Source organism: Acipenser ruthenus, chromosome 9, assembly GCF_902713425.1.
Source record: "Acipenser ruthenus chromosome 9, fAciRut3.2 maternal haplotype, whole genome shotgun sequence".
NCBI lineage: Eukaryota > Metazoa > Chordata > Actinopteri > Acipenseriformes > Acipenseridae > Acipenser > Acipenser ruthenus.
The window spans coordinates 17,338,976-17,361,685 of record NC_081197.1 but is presented as its reverse complement, the minus strand read 5'-3'; the positions used below and the strand labels follow the sequence as shown (position 1 = coordinate 17,361,685).

The following is a 22,710-nucleotide window of genomic DNA, read 5'->3' as shown; positions in this document are numbered from 1 at the left end:
TGTTCTTTGTCTGAAAGAAAGAATAAGAATTTCAACTGCATAGTTCACATGTTCAGCTTGACTTCTTTAAATACAAAACAATACCAATGATTATTATAAAAATACCTTTTATATTATAAAAATATAAATCTTGCTGCTAGCATATAGCAAGCAATGTCAGTGTGGAGTATTCTAATGCAACCCTGAACAAAAATACCTCTCATTTATGAAGAGAATATTTGGTAGGAAACTGGTAGATATAATCAACATGGGCAAAGATCGGAAATACAGTAGCAAACGTTACTAATTTTAGTCAGCTTGAGAAAGAGAAAGCTTTAGATATTAAAAGAAAGCTTGTTTTCAGCCAGACTTGAGGTTAGGTTTGTGTTTATTGAATAAAAAATGTTTAGAATGGCATTTGCCACCATGAACTCCTGCACTCTCAATGATATATGGGCCAGTGAGACATAGTCAACTAGATTGTTTCTAAACACACAAAGTCTATGAATAGGAACATATACTGATGTATACCAATGTGAGCATTGGCCTTTAGTGTATGGTGAAGGACAGGGGCATAATAGTATTGTAAAACTTAAAAGATACAAGTCATGAAAACAAACGTTTCGACTGTGAAGTAAGTATACCTAGAATGACAAAAAAGCAAATGTATTAATCATATCAACTTCAAATTTTTATGTTTTCCTGGCTTTTGAGAGTTCATTAACTTCTGCCCTTTTGTTCTCAATTACTGCTCGGGCAATGCGCATTGATATGGAAACCTTTTTGCTAGACCTGTTTTAGATGAGAACTTTTATAACAATAAACAACATTTGTTTTTATTACTTTATTTACAAGATGGACATAAAAAACAAATATTCTACAATTTAGTATTTACTGTTTTAAATTGTATTTAAATATTTATTTGTTGTATAATAACTTAGAGAAAATTATCAATGTTGAATGTGACAACGCCATTTTTTTCTGCTTTAATAAATATTATGTTTAATCGTGAAATATCTTGAAATACCTATTTTTAGACTGTCAAATGCTGTGAAATAAGCCATTTTTTACCATGCAAAAAATACAGCCCTAATAAAGTATATTTCAGAAATACAAGCAATGGGTACAGACATGCAGTCTCTCAAAATGTAAAGTATGGAGGGTGATTGTTAATGGGCTCTCTGTTCTGCTACTGAACCACACTGAATTTGCTTACATAGCAACAGTGTTGTCAACCTTTCAGATCTGAAAGTTGCCAGATCGGCCTCAAAAAGGCACTATATTAAAGCAAAAGTAACCAAACAATCATAGAGCACAGACACACCAATAACTACACATAGTATGCAGCGGTGTAGTTCTACATCTAGAAGTACTGGAACAATAGGTGGGGTGATAGACAGCGAGCATGCTGGTGTCACACGAAAATGGTTAACCACATTTAAAGTTGGTTTGAAATGTCTAGGTGATGTTAATATCAAATGAATATCAAACTTCAAACCAGCTTTACCACTGGCAACACCATGTTGTTGGTTTGTTTAGAAACAGGCTCGTGGTTGTTAAGCCCGTTGCTAAGCAAATTACGCATTGACTTTCAAATGGGGCGGGGCATTTTAATTACCCTGACAATGATTCTGAAAGGACTGACAATGAAAGGATGTTGCTAATACAGGATGATCAAAATATTTTGCCAATTTTTATATCTCTGAAATTCTCTGATGACTGTCCTGGAAATCGCTAGACTTGTAGCTAGTTGTTTTTGACAAAAAATGTCGCCAAGTCAGCCCTTAAAGTCGTTAGATTTAGCGATAATTCACTAAGTTGGCAACACTGCATAACAACGATGCCCAATAAGAAATGTTTACCCGCGTTTGTACATTTGTGTGGGGCGGGGCCTGGAGGGATAATTCTTTAAAGCGACAGTAGCCTAATGTACATACAAAACTTTGACAGTGGTGCATCCAAATTCAAGACCAAGGAAAGCAATATGCGGGGCCATTTTAAGGGCGGGCCTTATGTGGTCGCATAGGCTGCATAGGCCTAAGGCCGGCCCTGCATATCAGTGTATAGCAAGGTCAAGATAGTAAGTTTCATCCTCCATACCTAAACAATGAGCTACTAAAAACTGGAGGCGGTCTGGCTAGACTCATTGAGCTCCTGACCAACAAATGTAGAGCTCTTAGTGGGTCCACAGCCAATATCGGCAACTTGTCAGTATTCAAATCACACTGCACTCAGAGGCAGTTATTTTAGTAGCGCCCAAACTCCTGCCTCATGATCGGCCTTAAAGCTCCAGCAAGTTTTTTGTCTATTTATCAGTTTTCTGAAGGTTTTAGCACATGTTCATGTCACTGAAACTTCTGGAAATCCACTTAGATGCTATTACAGCAAAGCTAAAACACAATTGCAAGTTTTAAATGTAAAGAAGCTATTTAAAAGATATGTCAAGCATCTTCCTCTTTAATGCAGAATGCACATTTAGGATTCGTACTGTTAAAAGTAAGATGAGTGAGGGAGAAAATAGCTAACAGTCTTATTGTGCAACTGCCAAGGCAGAAGGTCAAGAGGCAAAAGAAGTGAAGCCATGAAAATAAGGCACCTGAATGCAGACGCTATGAGATCACTGGCTGCAGATTTCAAAGATTATGGTGATGATTCCCTTTACCACAATGACCACTTGCATTCTGGTAAGACTACTTTCTGTTAAGACTGCTTTCTTTGTGAAGTTATTACAGAATACTAAACACTTCCTCACACTTTTAAATCATCAGTTTTACCCATAATGTATTACTCAAATTCACATGGCCATTCAAATAATGCCTCACTGCTCTAAATCACTTACCATTCAGAAAGACTTAGGATCAACATACAATCATTCACACTTCCATACCATTCGACTCATTTCACCCTCCATACCTAAGCAATGGATGTTACCCATCCATTAAAAACTGGGTAATCTCAGGCTGGACTTGTTGGCCTCCTGACTAATAGGGGTTCGTGAAACGCTATGAGGTAAACTTTCCGCAGGCGGTTTTCCTTAACCACGCTGGAGCGCAAAGACCAATGTAGAGCTCCCAGTGGGTCCACAGCAAAGATTGGCAACTTGGTGGGAGCAGAATTCAAACCACTCTTGCATAAGACCCTGCACTCCAAGAAGCAGTGCTTTTTGAAGGTGAGTCAACAGTTATCATTATTTATGTTATCCACTGGCTCAGTTTTAACATTAACTCACATTCTGTTAGTCATTTATACCAATGCATGAAGGCAAGCTAAGTGATCATTTACACTGTATTTATGTACTTTTTTCAATAGGAGAATATTTTGCACAGAAGTTCTTTGCTTTTGTTAGGAAAGCGTGTATTATTCACTATGAAATAGCACCATAATTTACATTAAAAATGACATGTATTGCTCACAGGTCAATGGGTTTGCTGTATGAGTTTGTTTGAAGACATGAGAACGTTCTTACAATTTGTGGCATGCTAGAAACACAAAAGGCCTTTAGATCAATGTGTGCTCGGCGGATACACCTGGATTCTGTTATACTGTTGAGGTTTTTAACGTGTGTGTCCTTGTCTTTAAATCTTGTGTATTAAAAGTTTACCCCTCTTGGTTACTTTCACTATTATGAAATTTAACAAAGGGAGTTTTCTTTGTTGCAGGAAGTGGGGAATCAGATTGTTTAAAGTGTTGATGCTTGTATTCACTTCGTGCAGTTATTGCAGTCAAATAAAGAAATGCACAGTATAAGAAAAAACAACCAAAATAAGAATTAAACATTATGCTTAAACCAATGATAAGTAGAAATCACAGTTCATTTCATTTTATTTTATCTTAAATATATTCAACATTTTAGTTGTTTGACCCTTCCAATCCTAAAACAACCCCAGAATTTGTCAACTGATTTACTTCCACTTTCCCAGGGCTGTTGGATGATCTAATGGAATCAAACACGCTCAGTATTATGCATTTAGTGATACACAGATCAGTGAACAAATTGCTTAAACCCCAGGACAAGAGCCCCTCAAAGAGTAGGTGGGGCTGGCAGAGTGGAAGTGTCCCACTGACATGACATACTCAAAGCAAGCCCCAAGTCACATAAGGGCAGGCAGGGTTATAGAATAATGATACATCAGTACTGGAGAAAAATAACCCAAAACCATGTGAATTGTTGCAAACACCATAAAATGGCAATGGGAATGTAGAAAAGCAATTTCAATTAATTGGAAGCTAATTACTTTTCAATGCAGAATGCACGAGGCAGTTGAATAAAGAACAATTGCCTGGATAAGACTTGGGGTTACATACTTAGAAAGTCAGATCAGTGAGTGATGTAGAAAATAGGTAACAACCTGATTGTCCAAGCAAACATAAGCATACTGGCTGAAGCTTCCAAAGTCAATGGTGATGGTTCCCTTTATCACAGTGACCACTGCATGCTTTATCTGAGCTGTAGCGCAGCTGCTTTTTGAGCTCCACGCAGCTTCCCCAGGTACGCCCCCTAGCCAATTCGGACCTCCCGATCAGCACCTCTTCTCAATTGGTCGCTAAGCAACGCATCTCCTGTTGCACGTCCGAGCTGCTCCCGTAAAGGCGCACATGCACTCACGAACCAGCGACAGGGCACTCCTGGTCACATATCCTGCCCCTCAGAACAGCACCACCGGTCCGTTCGATACCACCGCCTGGTTCCTCTGCTGTCTGGGGGTGGGGTCCGCGGTCGTCTCTGGCGACATCTCAAAGGACCAGAGAAACGGCGTGGACAGGGCAACCGGAGCGCAGGCTGGTCCTTCTGACTGCACATCCTGGCAGCCAACTCCTCTGTGCCGATCCTGCCTTGACTCAGCAGGACCACTGACATCCCACGCTTGACACCAAGTGTAACAGGGTGATGTGTTACACTTGTGGGTCGTCACTGAATAACACTGAATCAGACACAGAGCAGTGGGTGTCGACACGCCGCACAGGAATGCAGATTTAATACAACACAGGCCTGACACTAGGGTACCAACAATGGTAATCCCAGCGCCGGATTTAATAAAGAAAACAAAACAAAGCTACAAATAAAAGGGTGCCTCACAATGCGAGCGCTAGTCCCACTAAAAGGAATGTCCCGCTCCAGGAACCTACTGCCCTATGAAACCTCTCTGTATTTTTTGGGATCAATATCCCCTAAACTGACCTAGTGAAGTCCTGGCCTCTTCCGGACTGCCTTGGCTGGGTCATGCCTCCATGAGCACCATCTTGGTGCTCATGGAGGCATACTGTTTCCGTAGTAGTAGTTCCTGCGGAGCGGACGCGCTCAGTCCTGGAACAGGTGGTTGTGCTGGCAGTGCAGGTGCTCCAGGTCGTAGTGCTGGCTTGGTAGCTTCAGCTCCAAACAGCGCTCATCTGTGTTGCATGGCAGTGAAGTCGTCTCAAGCAGTAGTGAAGATGCTTTTTGAGCCCCCCAGCCTATCCGGATCTCCCGATCTGCTCAATTGGTCGCTTAGCAACGCGTCTCATATTGCACGTCCCAGCTGCTTCCACAAAGGGACACATGCACTCACAAACCAGCGACAGGGCACTCCCCGTCACACCCCTCTGAACTGTACTTACTGGGTAGTTTTGTAGACCCCCTAATGGTTACAAAGATACCCCGAGCCATATTGTTAATTAGTTTGAAAGATAAAGCAAAACTATTATGTTTTACAGATATGATCATTTTAGGAAATTAATTTATTAAAGTTCTAACCTGGACTGCTTTTCTGGTCCAGAGAAGAAACATAGCAAAAATGGAAAGATATTTTCTTTGGTTTTCCTTTTTAAAATAAAGATCATTTTCCAATAAAAATAAGTGGAGATAAGGCTTTTTTCCATTTAGTAAAAGAGTTAAGTGTTATGATGGTAGTTATCTAATTATGGCATTACTATCCTTATTCAAATTTACTATATTAAAAGTATAGTAAAGTAGGTTGGGCGCAGAGAGGTATGGTAAAGCATATTAAAAAAACATGGCAAACTATGTTAAACTATGGTAAATGCATTGTGAAACTGCAGAATTACTGAGCACATTTTTTGTGGTATACTTTTAAAAGTGTAATTCAGAAATGTTCACGTTGTGGCCTACATTTCATGTAAAGCTCCCTACTGCATAAACATGACATGGCCCATACTACAGTATAGATTTACGACTGTACTTAATTGCCACCATAGACAATTCCTTTTAGGCAGTTTAAATAAAATTACAATAAAAACAAATCATAAACCTGTTTAATTTTCATTTGTGTGGCTCAAAATACAGGCCTGTATTCTTTATTAAAGCTTACCAGTGATAGATGTGAGCGATGGTGATACATATCAGAGGATATAATTAACCGCACATCAATGGAAACTATTACGGCTATCTAAGTACGCATGTCACTGTGAAGCGACAGTAACTGACAACAACGAAAACAGCCACCAAGACTACTTAAATGTGAAAGCTGGAGTGCTTTACATTTGCATGTTTCATTATTTTAACTACTGTGCCTACAAAAAATAATATTTGTATCAGATTTGGTCCCTCTTGTTAAAGTAAGACATGTATGGAAGTGATACAATTTGCATGTGTATAAATACTGTAAGAATTCAAGAGGCTCTCATAATAAACAGGACTGTTTAATGATGTATCTTGGGCTATATTGTAGCACACTGAGCTCCACAATATGGTTCTTCTGATTTAGAAGTGAAAGAAGGACAGCTGTAGCTGTAGCATGCCTGTTTTCCATTTCAACCATAGGTTAAAATAGGTTTCTGGTCTAGCTGTAGCAAAAGTCTTGCTTCATTTAAAAAAAAAGTTTCCTCCTTTGAAAGTATTTTCAAGCTGTAATTTCAGATAATGAATAAATCATTTAGCTGACTGACCATGCTACTACTTAACTAGGTAAATGAATGGGGATGGTAACGTAATTGTGGCACGTTACAGGTAATAAATGTGTACGGAGTTCCTTGGGTTAGTTCATGGAGTTCTTTTGGGAACCCCCAATTGTTGAAGTATACCTGACCGTGTGTGTCTCAATTCTCATTATCCCCTGACTTCACAGAACTGGAGGTATGACTGCGCTATGGAACCTGAAATTCTGAGGAGTCCATCCAGTATTAAAACATTCTTTCCATTAATTCAAATCCAACGGCAGAATGACCGGGGCGAATTGCATGGCCAAATTAGGCCGTTTCAGCTTTTAAATTTAGGTTTAAACATACGCTCTTTTCTATGCATTGCATTTGTTATATAAACAGAATATTCTATGAATGTTAAAGAAGTGCTGTGTAGGGGCTCCCGAGTGGCGCATCCAGTAAAAGCGCTTGCGTGGAGTGCAGGATGCGCCCTATAGTCTGGACATTGCGAGTTCGAGTCCAGGCTATTCCTTTGCTGACCGAGGACGGGAGCTCCCAGGGGACGGCGCTCAATTGGCCGAGCACCGCCCGGGGGGTGGGAGGGTTAGGTCGGCCAGGGTGTCCTCGGCTCACCGTGCACCAGCGACCCCTGTAGTCTGGCCGGGCGCCTGCGGATTTGCTTGTAAGCTGTCCGAGAGCTGCGTTGTCCTCCGACGCTGTAGCTCTTGGGTGGCTGCATGGTGAGTCCGCAGTGTGAAAAAAAGCGGTCGGCTGACGGCACACGCTTCAGTGGACAGCGTGTGTTCATCTTTGCCCTCCTGAGTCAGCGCAGGGGTGGTAGCGGTGAACTGAGCGTAATAAAATAATTGGCCATTCCAAATTGGGAGAAAATAATAAAAAATAATTGGCAACGACTAAATTTATATAAATAAAAAAAAAAAAAAGAAGAAGTGCTGTGTTTATTTCACTCATGAGGATGGACGTGAACAACCCACTCAGCTCTGTTCGGGTGATCGGTTGTTATTATTCACAAGTGACCATTGAGACGCCGGGAACCAACGAAATACAGGAAGCTTGATAACATGCAAACTCTTTAAATTTAAATATCATATGTAATTCATATATTTTGATGGGGAAATTAAAAACTAATCTCATCACTTTCTGCTTCATTTAAGGGGAGGGCAGCTACCCTGCCCATGGCTTCCCTACAGTCAGCCTCTCCACTAACAGCAAACTGTGCCTAAATTATAGGCAGATGTACCTCAAAGGGTAGACCGAAGGCCAAAGATGTAATGAAAATATGTATAACTAAGTATTTGTTGTCTAAGCTTTAGTAAGCGCATTTGAGAATTCGGATTCTGAAGAGAAAGAAAGTGCGGCGAGTGAGTAGCAAATTTTTTAAAATCTAAAATTGATAATCTTAGATTGAGTTGGAGTCTGCAGGGCTGTGGGTCCAGTGGTGTCGAGGGTAGATTTGTCAGCTGTGTAGCGATACATGAACAGAGATAAGCAAATGAAAAAAGCAAGACACAGAATAAAGGCATGACTTAGGGTTTAAATAGAGATTGACAGATATAACTGGCGGGACAGAACGGGGGAGGAGCCCCAGCTCCTGTCCTCTGAATCACATGCAAGGTTACAATTAAATAATATTTGAGTAATAAAAAAAAATTCTTCTGTTTTGTGTTCGGTCATTTTTTTGGTTCAATTCATCCGATAGATAGATAGATACATACATATACTGATGCACAATGAAAACGCAACAATATAAGTTTTACAGCAATAGATCATTGGGCACATATATAATGTTATTTACATTTTAAATAGTGAGCAGATAGGTTTGTTGATTGTTGAGTAGTATTGTTTCTTGGGATAACAAAAGACAGAGCTCATAAAAACGACAGGTGCTCAGTGTTTGGTATTTGAGTGGAGATAAAATTGCCAAAATGAGTTGATTAAGAATCTGTATAAATAGGCATTCGAAAAGACATGATTTTAATTAACGCAAGAACAGTGAAAGATACGACCACACCCCGCTTGAGTAATGAAGAGCGCCTGGTTGATATCGACATGATTGAAGGCAGCCTGTCTGAGAGAGAAGTTGCCCGGAGAATGAGATGTTCTGCTTCAACAATTAGCAGACTAGTCCAGACAAACCAGGAAACCGGTTCTGTAAAGGACAGGCCACGTCCTGGAAGGCAGAGGGACATCACATCGGCCCAGAACCATTATGCTGACTGTTGCTTTGTTCAAACCAACCGGTGGGTCGATGTAAGTGTGATGATGTGGGGAGGAATCTCCTATAACACAAGAACGCCTTTGGTGCAGATTGAGGGAAACCTTACTGCTCAGCGATACATTGACAAAGTCCTTGAGGCAACAGTTTTTCCGTTCCTGCAAGCCAATCTGGAAGTGTCGATTTTCCAGCAGGACAATGCAAGACCACACAGTGCTAGGATTACAATTGTACGACTTCAAGATAACAATGTCAAGGTCTTGCCATGGCCAGCTTTTTCTCCTGATCCGAGTCCAATAGAACATCTCTGGGACCAAATCGCCAGTGCCATCCACATGAGACAACCACGACCAGCCAGCGGGCTGCAGCTACACAGGAAGAATGGTGGAATATCCCACAACAGTCTATCCAAAGGCTGATCAGGTCTATGCATCAACGCTGCCAGGATTGTGGTAATGCTCAGGGACAGCATGCCAGATACTAACTTTGTAATGTTTTCTTTTTGACAGTGTTTCACATTTCATACTAAAAACTTCATACTAAAAACTTCTTTGACCTGCATTTCATTTTCCCCATTTTCTGTGATTTTGTTTGCTATCTACTGTATGTTTAAAATATTTGAATAAATCCATTAGACTTGAGTGTTGCGTTTCTTTTGTGCATAAGTATAATTGTATATATATATATATATATATTGTAACCGAGCTGCAACTCACTCGGGTTCGTTGCCCCTTTAAAACACCGACCCAAGACACAGAAATCACACAAAAACAAAAATAAACACCTAGCTCTATACGAGCACTAACTAGACACACAGAAACCTAACCTATAACAGGACGGCTAAGCCGTTTACCTGTAACAAAACAAAAAGCTTTAACACAACCACACAGGTTTACACTTCACACACTTTCCTTCCGACTGCTCGGAAGCAGAGCACCTCTTCTGCCTCCTTCTATTCAGCAGCCTTGAGCAAATTGACTGCCCTCTTTAAAAACCCTGCACCTGGTTCTAATTTAACAATACTACCCAGGTGCAGGGGATAATTAAACAATAAAACAATTAAACTAAACCACATGTGCATTCGCACATGTTTTTTTTTTTTTCAGGCAGGGAGGATTAACCCCCTCCCTGCTGTGTTACACTAATATATATATATATATATGTTAGTGATGAAGCCGTTCCTTATTCTTTATTATCAAGGTGGCAGCCCTCACAAACACTTCTCTGGTAAATAATAAATACAGTACACCATGGATAAATGAAAACGCTGTTGCGTGTGTTTATTTGTCATGAACACAAAACAATACAAACAAAAAAAAAAAAAACTCTTACCAAAGTCCTAAACTAAACAGAATACAGTCCATGTCTAAATGGAGACAGACTAAGCTTGTTTACCCCAACCAAAACACAGTTTCTTTTCAATTCACGCTTTCTCTCGTTTTCTCCTCTCTCGTTCTCTAATCTCTCCACACTATTATATATAAGGTACAAACATTTTACTCAAGAAATATGATCAATATTTCTTATAGCAATACAAGGAAAGTTACTTTGTTTAATCATTGCCCAGCTTGAATTGCTTTAAAGCTCAATTAACTGTGTAACTGTTTAGAAAACCGGGGGAAGAAATCAGTTTCATTACCTGGCAACATAATAGACATGTTTTAAAAAACCTACCTGTATGTAACTGCTGCAATATCTTCTTTTTAGCCACAATCCTTAACTATTAAAAGTAACCGTGACACAGTTAATGAGAAAATAAACAATTACTTAAACTGGATATACAAATCCATGCAGAAGATACAGAGCTTATGTTATTTTTTGGCATTAACTTGCACATAACCCTTCGTTTATATTTCTGTAAGCAGTCTATTTTATTCTTTCAATTGTAGTTTGAGGAAATACGTTCTCGAATTAAAGATAACTGACACCTTAAAGAGAAGGGCCATGTTCTTTTTTATGTTGCATAATCTTAATTTGTGAACAAAGAACAACTGGGTCCTATTTCATCGATCTAAAACGGAGGTGGATGTAAATGCTGCTTTGTAAATCATTTAAATGGGGTTGTAATTGTATGCACCTTTACAAACAAACAAATACACTTAAAACAGGTATTGTTAAGGGTGTGGTTATAGGGGTTTTTATAACCTTGGTAAATTGTATTAATTTACAGCTGTGGCCAAAAGCTTTGTATAACCTAGAATTTTAGGATTGAACATAATTTAGATCTTTTATTTGATATAACGTAATCAAAGAAACTACAAAATGATATTGCAAAAGTCTACCGGAAGCCGCAATAGTAATGCAGTATTTCGTGTTAGATTTCGAAATGTTACATTTTTCATTTATCAGTTTTCCGTTAAGTATATGGAAAACTACAAAGCGGGTAATTCAATATGTTAAAGTAACATTATTCTGCAAGTTTCATTCGACTTTATGAAGCAAAATGAATTAATGCTATAGGGCGGTGCAACACTTTTGTCAGTAGCTGTACACCAATGTACTGAATTGCAGTAGATTAGTATACATATTTATACATTCGCTGCGCTATAAACAACACAAACAAGCTTCTTCAGCTTTGTGTTTGATAAAAACTAAAATAGTTGGTTGTTTAGCTTTTTTCAGATGTGCAACACAGTTCAATACATACTGCACAGAAGACTGCAAAGAGAGACAGACCCTGACATCTCACCACATTTCCTGTTTGTAACAGAAAAAAAAAGGCAGTGAAGGAATACAAATAGAACAGAACAGGTATTGATGGAGAACACACATTTTTAGTTCTGATAAAAAGGCATTTTCTTTTTGCTATCTACAATGACAGGTAAATATAATTCATTTGTATGTTGCAGTTTTTTGTTATAAAATGTATAATTTCAACTGTTTTTACTTTTGGGGTAACAGAAATTTACGATTCAGATGTTCTGCCGTTCAGCCGATGTAAACCTTTGATTGTTCATCAAGTTTGTATTACTTTATTTTGGTTGTCGTTTGTAATTGGGTTCCAATAATGCTCTTTATCTTCTATACATTAAGTTTATAGGTGTACATTTGTAAATAATAGAAATAAAGCTAATGTAATTATGTTGGCAGCTTATGTTTAAAATACAGTACGTCAAACTAGCAGGAGTACAGAAATAACATATTTTTACTTAAGGTAGGGATTTGTTATTTATGAAGAAATGGGTACTCTAGTGTATTGTTATACAGCCCAACAACTTTGACTTGCACTTTTAATAAAATAGTGATTGTTTTAAAAGGGCTCCTCAAATGTATTTTAAAGAGTTTCTGCAATTAAGAATAGGCCTACTGGGACTTTACCAATAACATTTAATGAATAGGACTCACATTACAGCTGTACATGGCCTTTTTGGGGGAAGGTTTCCAACAGCACCCAAATACAAAAGTGCTTCTTTGGGGGTGACCCAATTCCATTTTCTTTCCATGTATATGCCACAATGCACACTGGACATTAAGGCTGGCCAATTTTCCCAAATTCAAATTTTCTTTACTATCACTGCATGTAATATCGCTGTCAAAAAATGTAATTTAATGAAACACATTATATGAATTATTGTAGGATGATATAAATATAAGCGTAACACTTTTTCATAAAGTAGGCAGATTTTGTACAGTGCAAACCCTAGTCCATGAAATGGAAAATGTGCGTTTCAACAATCTCAATCTTGATAAGGCCTTTAACCTTTAAAAAGCAAAAGTGAATTGCACATTTGTTGTAAGCCATGATTTTTTCAACCGAAATACAGAAAGACTTAAACATACATTTTGTTTAGATCGTTTGAAAAAAACATGGGTTTATTTTAAGTTAAACTTGACTAAAAAGGCCTGGATTTATTTTGTATTTCTCTGGGATGGGGGTTACCACATGAATTTTGCATAGCATGAACTGTGTACCATATCTTCATTTCAATGTATATTTTAGCTTTGAACATAATTCTTTAAGTAGCTGACAAGATACATATTTCTTTGATTTCTTAAAGATTATTAAAACTAGTAATGGATGCTGTTTGTTTGCAAATGTTGGTAACTTTTGCATTGAACCTTTCACTGCTGTGGCAGGTCACAATACCCATGTAACATTTTATTTTCACTTTTATTTAATTGTCAAAGTGCTCTGAAGAATACGGCCAAGTTATTTTTAGATATACCAAACTTGGTCATACTCTCCAAAATGCCACTTCTTAATGACATTTCATCCCCAGTTATGTACCATTGATCCATTAGAAATCAACATCAGTTAATGACATTCAAAAATGGAGCCCTGTTGCTTTCAACCACCCTGGTCTGTTCATTATGAATTCATGTTAGCTTTGTGGTAGTGTGATATATCATGTAATGATGTTTATACTAATTCCAATGTACTAATGAATAACTAGTTAATATGTAGTTACATTGTTATGCAACGCATGCTCATATTTTACTTCTACAAGCCAATCTTACATCTACAACAACATCAGCGTTGCCCTTATGTAGCGCATTTCAGTAGACGTGCAGCGGTCCTATCAAAACGCTTAACAGAAATGTTTTATATAAATATTAGCATTACATTTCTAAAAACAATACAAATTGTTAACCAGCTAGATAAAAGCCTAATACCCTGCCTTTGGGCAATATATAAACAATGCATAAAAAATAATAATAATTTAAGTGTGATTTTTAAGGTGGTAGGGAATTCTAAAGGCTAGGTGTGATCCTGAACCTGGGGAGTCACAACAAGCACTACAGACAAAGCAATTTGCTGATGCTGTTCAGTTGGTTAAATTATTGCAAACTTAAAACCGAGGCTCTCAAAGATTTTTTTTATTTTATTTTTTTTTTTTTATAGTGACCCTCAACTGAAAACAGGAAAAGTACATTCGCAAACAAGAAAGAAAGAAAGAAAATCTGTACTGCATTGTAGCGGTTTTGTCTGCAATTGCTCTAGATCCCAAAGTCCACAATATCTGCTGTATATGTTGTTGTTTTATGAAAGAGAAGTTTCTAGAATTTATTTTGCACCCTTCAGGAGACACCCAGGGGTCCAGTTTGAGAACTTAAAAGCTACTAGAATAATTTCATTAAATATATTAATTTTAACTTTTTTTTTTTAAGCTAGCAGCTGTAACATTCCTTGGGTAATTGTGTCTCTCACGGTTATAGCTTTGATCATATCCATATGTATTCATCTCCTTACCTACAATGCAAGACGGAAAAAAGGTGAGGACTTTTTGTATAGCTGAAAAATACAGCATTTTATTAATGTACAGTATAAAAATAAATGTAGTGATGAGATGTCACTATAATGTATTTTTTACCTCATGAAACTAAATAAAAAGGAAATCTTAAAATAAGAAAGTATCCATTTGTTAAATCGCAAAATAAAAAAGCGAACATGACATTTAGTACAATTTTCAGAAATGTTATTACTGTTACCGGATATATGACAAGTGTAGTGTACTATTAAAATGTATTTATTTTATTTTGGTACCTATGTCAACAAGTGACAAAAAACACTGTTAAAATCATAATTTTCAATAATATTGGTTTACGTCATACAACCCTACTGTGCCATTTTTTTTTACAGTAACTTATCCTTTTTTCTTAACATTGCAGAAAAACAGCCAATAACATACAGAGATTGTGAACCAAGGTATGGCATGTTATATACTTTCAACATAAATGAGTTCATCATTATTTTATTTAATTCTGCACATTCACGTGTGGGAATTTATAATACAAAAATCACATGCTTCACATTTGAAAATACTTCATTATTATTATTATTATTATTATTATTATTATTATTATTATTATTATTATTATTAATCATTTAGCAGACTCTTTTATCCAAAGCGTCTTACAGAGACGAGGGGGTGCACTATGCATCACAACTGTTGCTGCAGAGTCACTTACAATAGGACCTTGGTTTTACGTCTCCTCCCAAATACCTTTTATATTTCTCAATAATTTTTTTAAAATCCAATTTAGCCCTATATTAAAAATTCCATTCAAGTCGTAGAAATCAAGGTTTAACCCTAAAATCATCATTATTATTATTAGTATTATTATTAGTTATCACTACTAGGTCATTCAGAAAGGCCATTGCTTTTTCTGCTCTTTTTGTACAGTCAGCCCTCTGATAGAATAGGAACAAGATAAGGTTTGCAGCATTCCATGCTAACTCTATAAAAGAAAACCTGTTGCCAGTCATTTAAAGCTGTGTTCTATTGTCATATTCAGGAATAGCCACTACAATATGTAACCTTTTATTTAATGGGTTAATCTTACAGTAGTTTCCATTTTGTATTTTATCTTGCTCTTAATTGTATTAATACTTGTACTGTGATTCTTGAAATGTATTTTTGTTTACGACTGTAAGTCGCCCTGGATAAAGGTGTCTGCTAAGAAATAAATAAATAAATAAATAATAATAATTTAGTGTATTTAAGTTGGCTGACAGAGCTTTTTTATATTTACAAGAATAACTTGAAAACCACATTTGGCTCTGCCCTATTAGAGTGGCTCTGCCCTGCATATGCTGTGAAATGCTTTCTTCAGTTGAGCATAGGCAGGGTGTGCCAATGCTCACGCAGAGGTTTGGAGAGAACAAGTAACCTTGTTCCCATAGCGAACACCTTAACCAGGGCGCACAAGTATCAAGCTGACACACAAAACCATCTTTAACGTGAGCTGGATCCAGGGAAGACTAACTGAGAAGCTTGCCTGTGATTTTCATTGCAAATCATTTATTTATTTAAACAAATGGTGTTGAATTACAATTGATTGAATCAAATTCAGTATTGACAACATGAAAACAAAGGGCATGTATTGCCTCAATGATGGTCTTTAAGAAATGGACGAGGTACCTTGTTTTATTTTCACGCTTTGTGAAATGTTACACTTTGCTTTTTAGTCACAAAATATATGCTTTAAGAATGCATAAGAATAAATAATGGATACTCCAAGCACGTTCATGAAGTCCTGAGATTACTCCACGAATGAGGAAGGACAGGTAACTGAGACGCCCCTATGAGAGTATTGTTTATACAACAGGAGTATTATGTATTCAAACATTCTTTGTTTAATATAACACTTTGGCATTTGAAATTACATTTCTAGAGCAAGCTCTGCATCTGCTTAGAAATGCGGCCTACTTTGGAAAAGTTAGATAATTTCCAAAATGAACAAAAAATCACTCTGTAGGGTTGAATGCATATTAAATGCTAAAACTCTTAATGTTGTATGAGGCTAGATATTAAGAACTGACTTTCTTTTATTATTTTTATGTCATTCCCTTGATTATCCATAAAGGACAAAGATGAAATATTCAAATTTAATGTACAATCAAATAATGGTCCACCTTAAATGCAAAAGGGTTACAAAATGTTTTAAAAATGGTTACATTTTGGAGGCTATTCGACTAGTTAGTGAAGGTTCTAAATGCATTTGTGTGTAGTTGTGTCTCATACAGTTTTACATACATGTTTTTAAAATACTACAAAGAAGTCTGTTACCTTATAAGGCATTGTTGATATGCTCTGTTGGTGTTTCTTTGTGATAGAAGTATAGACATAAGCTATTCTGTTTTGCTTTGTGAGTTCTAACAGGGCTTGAATACAGTACATCACTGCCGCAAGTTCAGCAGAGCATGTACTCAAAGTGACAAAGCAGAAAGTGGGTTTCAGAGGGGGTGAAACTATATTGTGTAATGAAAATTGCTGTTTTATGAACAACAATATTTGATTTGGTAAAAAAAATGATGTCTCAATCTAACAAATGTCAATATTTTTTGCAGCTTTTCGGAGCCAGAGTATATTGATGAAAATCCCATTTATGGGAATATTAATCCTGAAGTTGTAGGTAAGAGTACTAATATATATGTATATATATATATATATATATATATATATATATATATATATATATATATATATATCATTTTAACGCTTAAATATTAGTTACTTTTGATAACATAGTGCAGGACTGTTTAAAGCTGAGTTTACCAAAATACAAACAAAAAATACTGTAAGTGAAAAATTCAAAAAAAATCGCAAGGCAAACCATTTCAGACATTCTGAAAATTGAATAGGCCTCCTTATAGCAACAGGGGAAAACCTGAATGCCAGTGGAAAGTGCCTGAATCCTGCATGCATGCACAGTACAAACTAGAACATCTTTCTATGGGAATGGTATAAACACAGGCTTGTGCTAATAACAGGTATTAATGTGTTTATTATACTGTGTATGAGCAGTAATAAACATTGAAATAGTTTTGTCAGTTTATTTTTTAGGTACTGTATTTTTTTTACAGTAATCCAGCACAGTCCCAAATGATGCCAGATTGGACAGGTTTTACTGTTCAATTGGTTCCACACCATGGGTCTTGATTTAGAAGTGACACATCAAGGCTGGTAATAGGTTTTAACAAAGTTCAAGGACAATTTGTCTTTTTTGGTAGAAGTAAAAACAGACAGAAAACAGCACAAATAGACAGGTTTAATGAATGCAAACATCTTTGTATTCAAATGTATTGCTACTATTAACTGTATTCAGATTTTTCATTTAAGTAAACTAAACGTATTTTAGATGACTGTTTTTTCCCCCCGTTACTGACATTTTGTTTAGAACTGGCAGGTTAATGGTATGGCTCTTCTGCCAATTTTTTGGACAGCTCTGGTGCTCTATTCCATATAGTGAGATCAGAAGTGCAAATACGATAGCTCTTTCTACCACCAGGGATTATGAATCAATTATCGCCTGCTCCTAGATTTCAGTCAAATCGTAATTTGTGTCAGGTAGGCTAGCTAAAGCAATCCCATTGTACATGCCATATATCTGAAAAAGCATTAACCACGCAACACAAGGAAAATGTGTACTTAGAATGGTCTTGGAAATCACTTCCGTGTAATCGTGCAAGAGACATCCCAGTTTCTAACTACCATGTAGGCTACTGTATGTGTAATTACAACTTCCCATGTAATTCACATGTTTGGAACTAACTGCACCGTAAACAGTATTGTGTTCAATTTGTTGAGCAAGGCTAATTTAATATTTAGAACATATGAGATATTTAAAAGCAATGTATAATGAGACTTAATTATAAACAGAAATCGTGGATTGTGTTAGGATACAAAGTGGACATGAAAATAGCAATGGAATCTACCCAAACAGCAAAAAAAGCATTACATCATCTTTCAGATACTGCTAGAAGAAGCAGAAATTAATAAGGACAACACTGTATCAGCCACAGTAACAGCCTCTGCATATATCTAAACACATAGAATGATTTAGAGCAGAGTGATCTACCTGTGGTATTTATAGGACAGGTAATACGAGAAGTAATATGAGCAAGCAGCGTGATCCACTTTATGTAGAAACTCTACTTGCTCCCAACGTCATACTTGACATTGAATTGGTACGGTATATAGAAACGAGCCCCTGGCTCATGAACAACCACAACAGGTTTGCTATATGTCTTCATTTCTTAGACACATTATGCATTTTGAATTCAAGTTTTTGAAAATGGTAATGTGTGTTTGCATTTCTCATTTAAGAAGTTGAAGAAGTTCCCGAAGTTTGTTACGAACAAATGAACATAAAGGCTCCAGTGCGAGTTCAAAGAGAACGAAAGGTACCTTTTATTTGTATATAAAATTTAAAATGAATAATCTTCAATTAGTACCACAACAATTATAAAGGGGACACTAAACAAATATATAACTGCAAGTGCTGCATAGAATTGTCATGAATGTCCAGGGGCCCACACTACACAAGCAAATTAAGTTTATTTATCTTTTATCATTCTATTTACAAATTGGTGGGGATTTCCTTTCCTAAAGGCCATTGCACACCATATCATTGTCTTTATCCTAATTTAATGCATAAATGATTGTACATACAACACAAAGTGTTGCTGACCAGATCTTGAACTTTGTGTTTGGTACAATGAACGGGTGTGGTAGGTTTTCTTCATACAAAAATACTTGGCCATTACAAGGCTCATTTAAAATGTGTTTAGTGCAGTGAAACATGCTAGATTGATGGCGCTGGAGACAATAGTTCAGAGGATAAAAAGAACAGCACAGGCCTCACCAAAGATGCCTTAACATTACCTGCTTAGAAGACCACCATATAAGGGTGTCTCTGTCTGTCCAATCCTTTGCCTCTTTGACGTGGTTTACATGCAATAAAAATGAGTCACATCCTTGGCGCGCTAGTTTGGTAGTACCTTTCCAGCAATTTGGGTTTACTGTAGTTTTCTTTTAAGGAAAGAAATTCTCCTTCCAAATGCAAATTACCCATTAATAATAAAATACGGGAGGGTATATTTAAAATGTGCCCATCAGCAATCCAATTTGGCCTTGTGCGACTCCTGATACCGTGCAGCTTTCTTAAACAGGGTTTATGAGAAGTGTTTAGCTTGTGGTGAAGAACCGCAAGTGCAGCCTGCCTCATTAGGTGACCAAAAAAAAAAAAAAAAAAGCATACAACAATACCAATGTTCCATAAGAGAGCGCTTACTAGCCATGCATTATTTGCTAAACATTTGACTGCACATACATACATACATACATACATACATACGGTTACCTACAAAAGGGTAGCTTTAGCAATTCTGATCCTTATGGTGGTCTACGAACAGCTAAAAATTTTATATATTTTAGTACAGTACATACACTTTCAAAACACTGGTAGTAAATCTGCAGTAGGCTACCCTACTCACCCACATTTCTCACTACATAAGCCCCATATTTTTCTTTTTGAATAAATTTGTGGAACCAACAGGGCTTTTTTCAGTTTTCATTCTTGTTGAAGTGATCTTACTTCAGCTCTTGTACACGGTCGCTAAAGTCTGCTGTTGAGATCAGTAGCCCGCAGCTATAATGTAGAAGACCACTGGCACAAATTCCCATTTTGGGGTACAAACTTGCCTTTTGTTTTGTTCTTCGTACATACCCATGACAGATGCTACTTAAGACTAATATGTATAACATTCATTGCATCTTACCTTACTGCTAAGGGAATGAAAAGTCTAAGCTTAAAGCAATCAGCTATCCGATCACCAAATGTGCTTTGCAAAAGGCTTCATTCTTATTATTTTTCAAAGGGTTAAGTTTTTTTTATTACTTTGTAGTAGCTTCAGTATTTTTATAAAACAGCTCAATTATAAAGCACTGTCATTTAAAGTCACCTGCAAATTGCAATAATTGAAACGTGAATAAATCACATAAAAAACAAATCTACTGAATGAAGAGATCTCTAAACCCTTTGTATTACAGCAATCTGTCGTGCATCCACACATCACCTTTCCGCTAACCGTTTATCCACCATGATCAAGCTCTTCAGCAACGTTAGTTTATTAATGAACAGACAATTTCAGTTCAGAGATTGTAGATCTCAAAGTGTATAATGGTATTTAAAACAGGATTCATTTATCTGACTCTTTGCATATGCAAAAAAAGAGTAAGTCGGATACACGACGGATTACTGTATTATTATTATTATTTCAATTTGGTCAAAAAATCTTGCCAGGGCTACTTTCAGCAAGTCTTAATTGATAATAAAGAATTGTTCGATACGTTCTTTAGTTATAGTAGGAAAGTTGTGCAAGGCTACGTCACACACATTATCTTTACTGCTGAAGTCTCATGAACATATGGTACAGCTTTCAGCCTTATTGCCATGCAAAAACAACTTGGTTTTTATTACATTTCTGCAGCTTTTAAGCATAAGAAAGCGATTTACCCATCCTTTTTAGTCGTATTATGTTTTGGCCCCTCACTTCCTATATCATGAGGAATGTGTGTGTGCTACGTCACAATCTTGATAAGACTACCAAACACAAACATGTTACAAAGGTATTAGCACCTCATAATCATGGTCACTAAAGCTAGTTTTTGAAATGCTTGATCTGACAGGCCTGGACTTGTAACCACAAACCACAAAGGTCTAAATGTGTATATATGCGCAGTGGAGTGCCAGATGGTTTTAAAAATAGATTTGACAGCCGTCGTGTAAACACGATGATCAAACTCTTCAGCACAGTGTGTGAGTGAGTGAGAGCGAGCGAAGTCTGGACAGACAAATTGATTCTATAATGGTCTATCACCCGTATATCCTGTGATAACCCTATAAAAGAAATATACTAATGTTAAATATATAAAAAAAAGTTGATAATGCTTATTAATAATAATAATAATAATAATAATAATAATAATAATATTGTTTTTGCCACAAACTCCTTAGATTAAATAAAAAGTGCATAAACTCAATAAATGTGAGATTGCTCTTGACAGAACCAATCTAATTTTGGTATTAGTCTGGACACAGGAAGTTTGTTTTAGTGGATTGGCATTACATGAAGTTTTTAGCTGGTCATTGTAGCCCTCCAGTACTAATGATATCAATTGCTTGTGTCTGCAGGCAGCAGATGAACACAGTATGTGCTATGCATCTCTTGAGTTATCAGCACAGAAGCAGCACAGAAAGCACAGAAAAAAGAAGAACAACTCAGTGGAGTTTTTGGATACAGACATGGAGGAGGGGAAAATGCCTTCTAGAACAAACAGCATGTACCTGAACAGCCAGCAGCTGGCAGCTGGAAATGGGGATGAAGCCATTCACGAGGATCCCTCTTTGCTTTTGAGTATGATTAATACAAATAGGTACTAGGCAACAGAAGACTGCTTTCTAACTCCTCACAGCTTTCATACTTTTATCAAATTTAAGATGTACTGTACTTTCGCTACAATTTTAGAATTATATTGCACTTAAACAGTAGCAGGGTTCCAAAAAACATAGTGTTACACATCCCCACGTGCTGCTACAACTGTTTAGTTTTGAGTGAATCAGCTGGTTGGTAAAAAGATAATACAATGTTAAATGGGTGAGGACAAGGTCACTCTCCCGGTGAAATGCACACAGAGCTTTCTTTAACTTGTATTGTGCTTATCTTCTTTTAAAAAAAAAAAATACGTGCTTGCTACACGTGTGACCTAGCGAATGGAAGTTTTTTTTAATTAATTTAAAAGGTTTTTTTTAAATTAATATGTTAGCTATACCAAAATTAAAGAGTAAGTAGCGAGGTTCCAAAAAATATAGCGTTACACGTCCCCACATGTTGCTGCAACTGTTTAAATAGTGTACCTGTCATTTTCTTTTCATTGTTAACATCCTCACAACCTTTTACACTTCTAACTTTATTTCAAAGCTGTTTTTTTAAAAGGCCACTGTAGTGCACTGAGGTTTGAGATCTGTCTTCGATCAGCGGTGTGCAAACGTTTGGCATGCCGTCCCCTTTTCTTAGCATACGTTTTGTTGCACAGCCCCCTTCCCCCGCTGGCACACATTAAAACGTTACTTAACTATATTTTAACAGGTGTTTTTTTTTTTTTTTGTTTGTTTGTGTTTTCCGGATTTAATCTAAATTGCGTAGTTTTCCTAGATTTAACTACAAAGTCCAGATTTAGCTAAATACATAAATGTTAATTAAACACAAGTTTTGAAATGTGTACTTTCAGATATAATTTATAAATATTGAAAACGTGTATGGCAAATTCAACATTTAAAATCGGTCTATAAATCATAGTTTCTGACAAACAAATCCGTGAATTTTTTTTTTTTTTTTTACACTTGGCGAGTCA

The 22,710-nt window shown here is 36.7% G+C and overlaps 1 protein-coding gene across 1 annotated transcript; it reads left to right on the top strand.

Moving 5' to 3' along the window:
- The first annotated feature begins 11,802 nt into the window (after positions 1 to 11,802).
- LOC117406460 (T-cell receptor-associated transmembrane adapter 1-like) lies at positions 11,803 to 22,710 on the top strand. Its single transcript, XM_034010505.3, has 6 exons — positions 11,803 to 11,891; positions 14,180 to 14,284; positions 14,681 to 14,717; positions 16,863 to 16,927; positions 18,622 to 18,698; positions 21,491 to 22,710. Exons 1-6 carry the CDS (start codon positions 11,885 to 11,887, stop codon positions 21,737 to 21,739), a joined length of 540 nt encoding a protein of 179 aa, XP_033866396.3. The 5' UTR covers positions 11,803 to 11,884; the 3' UTR covers positions 21,740 to 22,710.